General features: G+C 38.2%; 1 protein-coding gene across 4 annotated transcripts in view; it reads left to right on the forward strand.

The window, feature by feature from the left end:
• Positions 1 to 13,374, forward strand: part of FBXL5 (F-box and leucine rich repeat protein 5) — a 66,916-nt gene that overhangs the window by 48,987 nt on the left and 4,555 nt on the right. For 3 of the 4 annotated variants that reach the window (XM_064653205.1, XM_064653204.1, XM_064653201.1), the window contains exons 6-10: positions 2,207 to 2,332; positions 3,031 to 3,179; positions 3,377 to 3,459; positions 5,305 to 6,027; positions 8,857 to 9,005. In XM_064653205.1, the coding sequence (XP_064509275.1) occupies positions 2,207 to 2,332; positions 3,031 to 3,179; positions 3,377 to 3,459; positions 5,305 to 6,027; positions 8,857 to 9,005 (1,230 nt within the window). Of the gene's footprint in view, positions 1 to 2,206; positions 2,333 to 3,030; positions 3,180 to 3,376; positions 3,460 to 5,304; positions 6,028 to 8,856; positions 9,006 to 11,097; positions 12,100 to 13,374 lie in introns of those variants that run through there. The other variant, XM_064653202.1, reaches the window with a different exon arrangement.

Consider the following 13,374-nt stretch of genomic DNA (forward strand, 5'->3'; position numbering starts at 1 on the left):
CCCTGAAACATACTTCCATCTTGTAGAATTTAGAAACTAGAAGTTGTCTTAGTTGTAACTCATGAGTAGATTTTGTATACAAACTGTTGCTTAGTTTTGCTGAGGTTTGTTTGCTTGTATGAATGCTAGCAAGTATATTCACTAATACAGCATCTGAATTATTTAAGAATCTAAGGAGTTTTGAGTTATAAATACTGCTGTTACACCTCTAGCAGTAAAATGATTTCAGTAGGTTACTTGGTAGAAATAAGATACATAACTGTAGAATGGAAGTTTAAAATAAATGAATTTCTGATGTTTCCTCACAATCTAGTCTTACTTTTTATATTCAGACTTAAAACTGTATGAATGTTATTTTTACTATGTATTCTTTAGATATATTACTTCAATAAATTCTACTCCAGGAAGGACTGAGTGTTTTTTTGTAACTTTTGTTCCTCACATTCTCCTATTAATTAAAATTTCATATTGAGAAGTTATGACCTTTGGAAAAGTACCCTTTCAAATAGACAAAATACTCTGTATTGCATTGAGGCCAGTTACGAGTCATCAGAGTGTATTTGTAGCTTTATGTCCATATTTATGTCAGTATTAAAGAATCACTGGAGTATGGCACTGCAGGCTTCACAATTGCTGCCATATCTGTATTTCAGTAAAAAGGAGACAATCTGTGCTGTTTAGTAAGTATTTTATTTGCCTTTAAGATTTAAAGAGGGGAAGTTTTTTAGATACATTAAAGGCTAAAAACTTCCTTCTGGCCAAACCTTTATGACTTCTAAAATCTGTACAAGGCAGAGAGGAATTAAATAACTTTTTGGTCTGAATTAATTTTTTGTTTGGGTAAATCTTACTGAAGACAATAATTTGGTTCCTGACCTTCAAAAGTAGAGGGGTTTCCGAGTTCAAATTCTTCAATTTTCATTTAAAACATAGTTGGCTTGATAATTCAGTCCAGCACAAAAAAAAAAATAAAAATTGGCAGCTGCTTAAAGTGAGTGCTTCTAGACCTGGTTTTGGCACAACAGGAAGCTGGTCTCATGACGTGCTGTCTGTACTACTACAGTTGTTTGTGCAGGAGTGCTCTAAATTGTGTGGAAGCTTCTCAAAAGAGATTTACTACCAGAGGGAGGGAAAAAACATAAAATTCTAGTTTTAGGTAGGCTTAGTTGAATTTTTAACTTTTTCCACCTCCTAATACAGAGAGGGCTTCTGAGGCTTTTTATGTAATATAAAGATGGATTAAACATGATAAACCTTACCAAAACCTTTCCCTTTACAGTTGGTTAACGGTCAATTAGGATTTCATTGTCGTGTTGCTCATGTAAGAAATTTTGTTCTTTTAGACACTACTCAAGAGGAGTTGCTCTTCTTGCTTTAGGAAGAGTGGGGTCCTCTGCTATGAGATAGTAGAATAGGGGGTTTTGTTTTTGAGCATGTCTGTATTGAGGGACGCAGCAAACATGCTTATCCTGGGCCCAACACTGCAATATACCCAAACTAGAAGTAAATTAATGCCTGTGCAGCTACTCTTTGGGAGAAGGGGTGCCCTACCAGCTAAAACAGTGGAGCTGTTGCTGATCTTCACATTCATCCAGATGTTCTAAAAAATTATTATGTAATGATTTGAGTCATATGTGTGTTATAAAACATACGTTAAGGAGCTGTTGTAAGTAGGGTGCTTACAGAATTTGGGTTTCATGATCTTGGAGTTGTCATGTGCAGTGACTAAAACCAGGCTAATAAAATACATTCTGGTTGACTGCATGTTATGAGATTCCAGAGGAAAATGAAGGTAAGTTCAACCAAGTGTTATACTACAAGCTGATGGGTTTGTTTATATGCCAGAAAGAACTTCAGCACCTAGACAATCCAAATATTCCATGATTGTTTCTGTTATTTTTGTGATCATATTGATCTCTACTAAGCGAATAAGGACAGCAGGCATGTCTCAGAATAGCATAATAGGCTGTGAGTTCTGTGATGGTACTGAAGCTGTTCCAGGAATATTGAAGCTTTAAGATATAGATCAGGCAAAGAATTATGTCAAGGTTCAGTGCAGCCTTAGTTGAGATGAATGCAAAATTCATTTATGTCTTCAAGTTAGATCACAGTATACTGAGAAGTTACCATTGCTATTTTCAGCTGTCATGAGAAATTTTGATTAACTTCTTTTTTTCTTCTTTTTTTGGGGTATGGGTGTGAGTAGGTGACTGGTATAGTGGTCCTGCAGCAGATATTGAGACAGAACCTGATGAGGAATGGGTGAAAAATAGAAAAGATGAAAGTCGTGCTTTCCAGGAATGGGATGAAGATGCTGATATAGATGAATCTGGTAGGTAAAATGGATTTTGGTGTATTGTTTTTTTCCTCGAAGATGATGTAGCTGTAAGAAATAAATGAGCTGAGTGGGAAAAAAAGGGGAATGGGTGTTGGTGGGAGAGAAGCAGGCAACTGTTTTTAATGAGTGGAATTAATTTATCTAGGAAAGAGCAAACTTGAGAGTAAGTAAAACAAGAGTTATGGGGATGTGTCTGGAGTTAAGGAAGTAAAAGCTAGGCTTAATCTCTTCAGGAGGTTTGGATGAATCATCTTGCATCCTAATCCATTCTAGGTTTAATTTAAAATTGGTCTTAAGCTGTTATATCACAGGATATGAAATGCCCTATGAATATAGTATTTCTGTAAAAGAACTCTGCCTGAGGCAGCCCTGAGCAATACGTAATCTGTAGTAAATACTTCTTGAAGTCCTTTAATGGTAATTTTCTTTTAAGACTCGTAATGGTCTTACTTGCTGTTGGAGTTAAACTCTTAAGGACTGTTAGAAAGATAAACATCTACTTTTTAAAGATGAGGCTTAAGTAATCCATTGAGCTAGAATTCAGAAAAAGTTTGATGTAAGATACTTTCTGAAACTTGTGGCTTTTTAAGCTTTCTTTAGTTTTCCAATAACTTGTTGGGTATAAGTTGGCAAGGTGAATTCCAAATGACTCCAAGCATATTTAAATCTTTCTCTTTGGGTTTATTTTGCAGAAGAGGCAGCTGAAGATTCACTTGCCATTAATATAGCACAAATGGAAAAACGTTTACTTCATGGCTTAATTCATCATGTCCTCCCACAAGTAGGCTCCTCAGTGAAGACGTTGGTATTGGCTTACAGTTCTGCAGTGTCCAGCAAAATGGTGTGTAATTTGAAACTGACACTTAATAATTGACTGTGCAGCCCCTAATTAGTAACCGATGTGCTTGAGTTCAAAACGCTTGACTAGTGAACACGGGTTGCAATTCAAAAGACTGTTAATTTACGTGTTGTCTCTTGACGCTGTGTGCAGCCTTACTGGCTTGTGTCTTTGCTGATTATTTGCCTTTCCTTTTTCAGGTTAGACAGATCTTGGAGCTTTGCCCCAACTTGGAATATTTGGATCTCACTCAAACTGATATTTCAGACTCTGTATTTGAAAGGTTAGATAATTGTTGTTTCCTTAAAAAAAATGAATTGAGGGGTGGGAGAAACATCCAAACATATCTTAGTCTGTTGCCAATACAGAAAGAAACAGAAATCACATTCAGAAATCCCACATAACTAAGAACTAAACCAGAGTAACAAATCAGCGAAACATCAAGTGAAGCTTGTAACTTTGTAGCGGCCATTTAAAATGCTCTGTCTTCACTATTGGATGTTTTGTACCAGTCAATGTGTAGCTATCCATAACAATAACTGTGTATTGTTCTAATATTAACAACAATTAACTTGAAATTGTCCATAGATTTTTACGGAGTCTCTCAATTAAGGTATTCTCTTGGTCTGATATAGCTGGTAGGGTTTGGAATACTGCTGTTTGAGACACTGATCAAATGGTAGGCAAAGATTTAAGGCTTAGGTGTGGTGACTTCAGATTCCTGAGTTTTACTGAAGCTTGCAGAAATGTCACTGATGTCAGGACGGTGCACGGATGTAGAACCTGCACCAATGGGTCTTACTGTGGTATTGGGACTCCGGGTATTTTGGTGTTCTGCATTTACATCATGTGGTGCTCTCAAGCTTTATATGTGAACAACACAGAAAATTTTGCCAGCGGATGCTGGTAGCAACACTCTACAGCTTGTACAAGAAGTTTCAGTTGAAATAATAGCTTTAGAGAATTTCTGGAGCTCAGAAATCAATCTTTGTGAACCTTTGTCAATATCTAATGAAATTTACCTTACTTGCCACTCCTCATACATCTGTACTTCCAACACTCCAATTTGTAACTCAGAAATGAGTTTGTCTTGCTGTAAATATAAATAATGGCTTATGGAAGGTAAATGATAGGTAACATTACCTACAGATAGGTAAAGATCAGTTAAATCAGCTATATACTTTTTTAGCTAATGTAACAATAATACTGTAAATAAAATTTCTATTTTACTTAGAAAAGATAAGGCTGAAGGAGTGAGGTTTTCTTAACAGGAAAACGTCTAATCTCTATTTAATTAGGGAATAATTAGTATTGTACACAGAATGTGTTTCAGGAATCCATCTAGTCTTCCTGAAAGAAATGGGAAATGACAGGAGGATATATGATCTAAGTGCTCTGATCATTCAATATGTATAAAGAGCGAAGCTTGAGAAACTCAAAATACTAGAAATTACAACTGCTATGGAATATTCTCTCAATGACCCCGTCCGGTTCCATCCCCTCTGGTCCGTTTTCCCTCTCTCGGGCTCGACTGTCGTGACTTGCTGACATCGCCTGGGCCGGTTCAAGGGTTGGACTTGATGATCTCAGAGGTCTTTTCCAACCCAGTTGGTTCTATGATTCTATGATTCAGTTCAAAGTATTATCTCAGATGTACTTTTTGGGGGATGGCTGCAAGTGAAATTTGCTAGGTCAGTATTTTCAGCCTTCTGAGAACTTAGCTGTGTCTAGTCACTTGGATGTCTCCCGATAGCTTCTGTTGGGTATAATGCAGTTGGAAATTGTTATGCATGTATTCAGTGCTTGCAGTCTGATCTGTTATTAAAAATTTTTTCAATGGCATATTTGGACTTCTTTTAAGTCTCAGTATATGGAGAAATACAGGTTGTTACTGATTTATGATTGATTTCATATTTCTTTAGGCATAATTTTTCTAGGCATATATACAGCACTTGGAGTATCAAATCTAACCATTCTGGGGTAGTTCCTTTAAATATTCTGTGAATTAATATAAGTATTTTGCTTGTGAAATGTACTCTTGTATATTTAGCCTTAACAGCTGTTTCTGAACAAAACCTAAAGAAACCCCAACCACCAACAAACCAAACACTTCTTTTCCTGATTTCAGTTGGTCTTCAGTTGGATATTGTCAAAATCTACGCCATCTTGATCTGTCTGGATGTGAAAAAATTACAGATGTGGCTATAGAAAGGATTTCCAGAGCACTGGGTATCATATCAACTCATTACACCAGAGGTATTCTGAAAAGCTGCAGAAACAGGAATGCTAAGTCTTCGTGGAAAAACAAAGAGATTACTCTGCAGACCAACCAGAAGTATAATTGTTTGCATGAAATCAGCAATGAAAACCTCATTGAGGGAGGAGGCAGTGAGCAGCATTGGACTAGACCTGACGGCTCAGAAAATTTCAGTTCTGCTTATGTGTGGATGCTGGATGCAGATGATTTAGCTGACATTGAAGATGCTGCAGAGTGGAGACACAGAAATGTTGAAGGATTTTGTCTTATGGAACCAACATCCCATATTAATTGTTCTGCATCATGCTACAGTAGAGACATTTATGGGTTAAGGACTAGAGGGTGGCAGCAGCACTGTGCTTCTACTGACTTGATTTACTGCGGTCACTCGTTTTGTTGTGCTGGGACAGCACTAAGAACTATTCGAGCACTTCCAGAGTCCTCTGCACTGTGTAAAAAACCAATAAGGACTAAACAGTCAGAGAAAAAAGACTCTGCATACTCTGGGAGTGAAAAAACAGATGAAGAGACTGCACGAGTTCTTCAGTTTCTCAGTCTGTCAGGATGTTACCAGATCACAGACCGTGCTCTCAGGTGAGGAGACATTTTCAAGCTATTTTGCTGCATTATGTCTTTTTCTGATTTTATTTGTTGGGTCATTATGGGGTGAATCTGCCTGATTTCATTAGAAACATTTTTATTGAAGAAACTCTGGCAAGTTTTAAGTGGTCTTTGCTTCTTAAAATATTTATAGTACTAGACTCCAGCTTTTCTCCAGCTTTTTTTTGGAGATTTAAGAATAATAAAATCTTTTAGATCTGTCTTCTGAAGTCAAGTATTTTTGTGAATTTGTTGTTCTAGGCAGTATTAATGCTTATAGATTTGATCTTTAGTAATTTTTTATTAGGAAATTGTGTTGATTCACCAATTTTTTCATTATGCCTGTCAATACACTTGAAACTTTGTAAAACTGGAGTAATATCTTGTTTACCTGTCTGGATAATGACATATTTTATGGACAGACTGAATTGATCAGACAAGGTCAGTTGTATGAGGTTCAGTAAGACAAAGTGCCAGGGCCTGCACATTCCTAGGCAGTGCTACAGGCTGGGGCGGAGTGGCTGGAAAACTGCCCTGTGGAAAAGCACCTGGGAGTGCTCATCAACAGTGCCTGAATAGGAGTCAGCAGCGTGTTCTGGTGGCCAAGAAGGCCACTGGCGTCCTGCCTCGTGTCAGAAATAGTGCGACCAGCGGGACCAGGGCAGTGATTTTCCCCCTGTACTGGTGAGCCCACACCTTGAGTACCGTGTCCAGTTTTGGGTCCTTTATGACAAGAAAGACACCGGGATGCTGAAGCAAGTCCAGAGAAGGGCAGTGGAGCTGGTAAAGGATCTGGAGCACAAGTCTCATGGAGAGCTGTGGTTGTTTAGCCTGGAGAAAGGAGGCTCAGGGCAACTTTCTCATTCTCTACAGCTCCCTGAAAGAAGGTCGTAGCCAAATGAGACTTGGTCTCTTCTCTCAGGTAGCAAGAGGAACTGACTTCAAGTTGTGCCAGAGGATGTTTAGATTGGGTATTAGGAAAAATTTCTTCACTGAAGGGGTTTTCAAGCCTTGGAAGAGGCTGCCCAGGGAAGTAGTGGAGTCACCATCCCTGGAGGTACTTAAAAGATATACATCTTTTAAATGATGTATATGGCACTTGGGTGGACTTGGCAGTGCTGAGTTAATGGTTGAACTTGATGATCTTAAGGGTCTTTTCCAACCCAAATGATCCTACAATAATTTTGTATGTGCAGAACATGTTAAATATGACTTCATATAACACTTAGAGGAGGAGATAAAATGTTTGACTTGAACATTAAGATGGCTTCAAGAGTTACAGAATTTCCTGTGTTTGATATTTGCCATTGATACTTTGTATTGTGTCAGAAAAATGGAGTTACTGCTTCATACTGAAATGGGATGAGGCTGGAGCACTTGCAGCCACCTGCTCAGGTGTGCTGCGGCACTTAGGGCTAATTAAAGCTTCTCGGAGTGGGAAGACTTCAATCATACCTATGCTGTTTGCTGTAGTTAATTGAGAAATAGTGTGAGGTCCTGCTGGCATTGATTTGTCTCTCCTGAGATTTTGTCCCCATTTGATGTTCACTAGTACCAGCTGTTCAGATGTCTCCTGCAGTGGTTCTTCCTACTCTCTTTCACTCACTAGTGTTACTCTTGTTCAGAGTGAACTTCAGATATCTGTGCTTTGTGTTGGAGCTTGCTGCTCTTTGAGTGTTGAAGTGGATGAGTACTGCTGAGTTTTTTTAGGTGCTGGTTAGGTTGTGCTGTGTGTAGTTTGTTTGTTACTGATCTGGTTTTTCATGACTCAGTAATCTGGGACCAAAGAGATGTGGTCACTGAGTCAGGGGAAGAGTTTAGTTGTGTTGCTGGTTTCCCATTGGTGCTTTTAGGGTAAAAGACAGTATTTAGAAGGTGACAATGTGCTGCAACAAGTGCTTCTTGCAGTCACCAGATAGCTGGAGTCCCTGGGGAAAGATGATAAAACCTTCTAATATAAACACTTGCAAGTTCATAGAAAAGTTGTTACCTCATAGCTGGTTTTGTGGTCAGCAGTTCTACTTCTGCCTGCTGACAGGAGAAACTTGTACAGTGATGCTCTGAAGGCATTTCCAGTTTTATGTCCTGGTTTGAATCTGCAGTTTGGTGATTCAAACCTGGTGTTTTTTTCAGGCAGGGGAGCTTGTTTCTACTTGAACTTGTGCTGGCTGCTCTGTGAGGTCCCAGAGAAATGAGCAGGCTAACTTGGAGTATTTGCTCAGGTGTGGTAGTCCATGTGCCTGTTGCATCAGCAGCCAAATTCTCTTGCACGTGAAGGAAAAATAGAGAATTCCACTTAAATAATAAGGTGTGTTGGCAGAGAGAAGCTCTGCTGTCAGTCCTAGGAAAACACAAATTTGGATTCCAAAATAACTTTAACAAAAAAAAAAAAAGACAGTCAAACTTTGGGAAGTGTAATGTACCAAACTTGGGGGTGTCATGTTTTTAGGGTGAGATGAGGAATATCCATCACCTAGGAAGACCTGCCTTAATCAGCGGTGTTTTGGAAAAGAATGGCTTGGTAGTTTTTTGAAATGGTTGTCTTTGGTGTCATTCATAAAAAAGAGATTAACCATTTAAGTCTATCAGAAGGAATTGTTAGTTTCTAGAGAAATCAGTTCATTTTTCAGATCTGTTATGCAGCTTCCAGGGCGATCTCCCTATATAGGGTAGAGAAACTGGCAGATTTAAATTTACATGGTTTATTAGAGGTGTGTTTTTTGTTACAAGGTGCAATTAGGTCTGTGACTGGGTGATGTAGTGGAGTGCTTGTCAGTCTAGTGCTGTGCGGGCTCTTAACATGTCTCTTCTGTCTGTCAACAGGGCATTGACTCTGGGAGGAGGACTGCCACATTTGGAACACCTTAACCTCTCGGGGTGTCTCACTGTAACTGGTGCAGGCCTGCAGGATTTAGTTTCTGCATGTCCTTCTCTAAAAGATGAACACTTTTACTACTGTGACAACATTAACGGTAATGTCTTTTTATGAGGATGTGATGCTTGGTTTAAGGACGCTTTTTAAAACAAAACCAACCATTAAAACCCCACTTTTTTTTTTTAATGGCTGTGTAGCACTGAGTTTCACAAATTAATTATGAAATGACAACTGTTAGTTTTTCCTCATTTGTTCTTTTAGGTTGTTTTTTTTCCTTGACACTAGTACAGTTCTGTATTACCTGGGAAAGCATTTTTAGTCCCTGTGTCTTGTAACTTAATTTAGCATAAATAATTGGGGCTAGAAAGTAAGTCTTCATGTAGCTGGTAATACACACTTGCCCTCTCCCTATGTTCCCTGTAAACCAAATAGTTGTGTGTTTTCTTTATGGTCATAACCTCAGATGGAGGCTTCATTAAGTTAGTATCAAAGCAGTGATTTTTAGGAAAGGAATGACTTGTGTTTTGCCATACAAACCTCTCATTTGGCACTGGTTTTGGTATAGGATATTTTTGATCCTACCATCATACGTCCTTATGGAAAACGTGTTTTTTTTTTTTCTTGAGTCAGTAACTTAGAGATGGATCTAAGCTGGAGAAGGATCTCGATAAATGTGTAAAACACATTCATGGTACAAGTCTTTTCAGTGTTCACCACACTGGAATTCAGTCTGTTAGGTTAGGTTCAGTAAGCATTTGTAGCATTAGAGATGGGAACCATGGTGTGACTTGTATTCCATGTGTAAATTTAAAACAGGTAAGTGCAACAGAAGGCAAGGGGAAAAGAGGATAATAACTGATTATAAGATCTAATTGTGTGTAAAACAAAATTGTATTCCCTGGTAGTTCATGGTGTCCAACTCAATAATTTGCATCCATATTGAGATGTAGTCCCAGCCAGGGTACCAGATGCCAGAGCTTTGATACTATAAGCAAACCTGTACTGATATTTGGGTATTCAATCCATTGAAATTGATATAAGATAATGCACTTGGATTGGATCCTAATATTAGAAGTGAAAGTATTAAATCATATTTTACTTCCGTAAGTTTTGGACTTCACGCGCTTTTTTGACACTACTGCTTTTTTTGTTTGTTTTGAGGCACTTGCCTTTTGTTACTTCCTTCCATTCCATCTAGACTACAGCTTTTAGAAATCTGTTTTCTATAGTCTTTCATTTCAACCTGAAAATTTTAAGGCTTCTTTTTTAAAAACCCTTCACTGACTCTCCTACCTGCATTATGTTGAGTTTAAAGATGTCTTCAAAGGCTAGTTAAAAGCCCTTTCCTTTTACATCTGATTCCTTGCTACTTTTCCTCTGTTTATATTTCTGTCAGTAATACCAGACATGATCTTCTGGTTTGTATTCAAACAGTTCTGTTTCTCTCCTTGTCCCTAAAATACAGTCATCTTAGTATTAGTTTACAAAGCCCGAATCTCTGTGTGAGTCCACCACTTTAAAGCTTGGCTGTTCCACAGTAACCTCAAGAAATTATTTATATTAAACAGAGTATTTTTGAACTATTCTGTAAAGTTGTCCTGATCCTCTTCCTGTTTATTTCCTTCCTTTTACTGCCTGCTGGAAGCTGTGAGCCTGTAAGCTCTGCTTGGTTCTATAAAGCATCACGCAGGCCTTTGGATCAACAGTTTCTCCCATAGAGAGAAATGAACAGGACAGTGAGGCTGTAATGGTCTGACTTCTCACATCTGTTGAGAAATAGTGGCATCTCAGAAGTTTGTGGCTGTTTTCTTTAAGAATGAAGTTGATAAAAACTTAAAAGAGGTATTCTAAGCAAAATTCTGTAGTGGAAAGTAACCTTTATAACTGAATCCTCTGAAGTTTTATCTGGATGCTGTTCCTTGTATTTTCAATCGAACTTCATTGTCATAGGGCTGTTCAGTGTGAAACCGGTGCCTTATTCCTGTGAGCAGCAGGATTCCTGCAACAGCTACTTCTATATAATATGACATTTCTGAAGCAAGTAGAGAAAGCTGTTTCATTTAAATCAATCCTTATCTGAATATGTTTGTTCATTTGCACATTTATAGATTATATTACTAACTGCTGCACAAAGTTTACTGACCTGTAAGCATGTAGAGAATAATTTCATAATTTTCTTTGCCCACCAGCTTATCAGTGATTGTTTTCGGGGAAGGAGGCATGTTCTGGGATCGTGGTGGAAAACCCGTTGGTCTAGCAGAACAAAAAACGGAGCAAACAGCATGGAATTTAGCCATCTTTAAGTAATAAAGATACGACTGTCATCTGCCTGTGAATAAGGGCTTTACTTTTACCTGCAGCCTATTTTCAGTTTTTTGTTTGTTTCTTTTTTTAATAAACACTGAGCCTGACGGGACCCCTTACACACAAACACATCTTCATTGGAATTTCTTTGTGGAGGGCTTGCTGGACTTGTTTGGTTGGCATGTTGGTTACAATTTTTGCATTTTCAGCAAGTGCTGATCTAACTATATCTGCGCTACTTTTTTAGTAGTGCAAAACTGAAAAGGTGGAGCAGCTATGGTTAGGTAGTTGGGTTTGAGTCTCAGACTGCTGTTGCACAGTAGTAACATGGTGCAGTTTTTGTGAGCAGAGACCATGAATTTGCATGCAGTTCCAAATTTATTTTATGTTTACTGTTAGTTTGACTTCAGTTTTTGGTTTACATAATAATGTTTAGGATCTCTCCTTATGTTTTGCACAGTGCTGGAGACTTGGAGTTAGATAACCCTCAGCTGCAGCTGAAAACAAGTCAGTATATATCCCTTCTAATGGTGGATTTCATTTCACATCTGAAACAAATTTGGCTGTAGATCACACTGAATGCAGTAAGAAGAGTTTAATGTTTGAGTTACCTCTTGCCACGGAGAAGTTTTTATTTTCCTAAGGCTGTTTTGTCCAGCTGTGTCCATTCTTCTGACTGCATTCTCAGTTTCAAAGCCTGGAGTGCTGTCAGCTTTGGGATTAGAAAAGTAGGGCTCCCTAATTTCTGCAGCAGTAGTTCTTCGAAGCTTTCAAGTATGATTCACTTTCTAGAGTTTTTTTTTTTTTTTAATTATGTAGTTCTCAGGTGCTGTAATTAAAGAAATAGGGCATAAATGAAATAAAGTTGTGGTGATTCTGATGATTCACTCTTCTGGCATTTTAGAATGTCATTGGTCAGAGTTGATCTGTCAGCAGTGGAGCCAAGACTTAGCAGTTTCTTTTAACATGGATGGACTACTGCATGCAGATTTATGTGGGATTAGAGTGTTGTTAGATCACAAGAGTTTGGTCTCAGTCTTTAGGTTCTACAGATAACCAAGGTGCTCTCATAAATGTCTGTTAAATAACTTTACCAAAGGCTGATAGAGAGTATCACTTAGTAAAATCAGATTTGAATTGAATATTGCTTCTATATATTTTTAAAAGCTAATTTATGTATTTATAAGTTATATATATTTATAAAAATAAATATTTATATATTTTTAAAACCTAATTTGATCACTTTTTTGTGATCTTGTGATACTTGTAATGTATTACTGTTGCTACATTACTATCAAATACAGTTTCAGTGTTCATGATGGAGCCTCTTGCTGGTGGTGGCTGTGAAAGAAATTGTTTCTCCTTCCCTCCTTTTTGTTCCTCCCAGCTCATTCTTTCTGCCTTCCTGTGGCCAGCACCAGTCTTTGTGGGGGTACTTGGTAAACTCAGTCAAGACCTGAGATAGCTGTAAGCTTCCTTTTTTACCTTTTTTCCTTTTTTTTTTTTTCCTTTTTCTAGATGGGTCAGGGTTCCCTCTTGCTGTAATGCACTTGAATATCGCTGCTGCCACAGGCGAGAACTAGAACAAGAACAAGTGACTGAGGGAATATGGTGGTGGCAGACCTAGTCTTAGCCTGTGCTGTCATGTATTCTTGCTGAAATGCCAAACTTCTTTCTAGGAAATTTTGACTTAGTTTAGTTCTGCTAGTCCATGTAACAAAATGGAGTAATCAAATAGCTCTGCTCCTCTCTTACATTGCTGAACATGTTTATATGCTCACCATGAGTAAACAGACCTCATGTCTATTCTGAGTCACCCAGACATCTGAGTAATCAGATGTGCATGCAAAGAACATTACCGTAATCCAGTTTAGAAGTAACTAAACCAGTAATGTAGACTGTGCAGGTTAGATGAGAACCTGATTAACTTTGCTTTCCCAGGTGAACCAGCCCAAAACACATTTAATTTAGGCACTTCACTGCTTGCACTCATTAAGCCTTCACAGTTAGTAGAAAGATGGGGACTCTTTTGAAATACACTTCTCTGGATGATCCACTGCATGTGCAGTTTCTTCCCCATGCTTCCATTGCATGTTGTTTTAAAGGACTAAATTTGGGGCTCCTTGTTAAGTCCAGTGGTGATGGTATCTGGCTCTTCCCTG

The sequence above is a fragment of the Pseudopipra pipra genome, chromosome 4 (assembly GCF_036250125.1).
Source record: "Pseudopipra pipra isolate bDixPip1 chromosome 4, bDixPip1.hap1, whole genome shotgun sequence".
Lineage (NCBI taxonomy): Eukaryota > Metazoa > Chordata > Aves > Passeriformes > Pipridae > Pseudopipra > Pseudopipra pipra.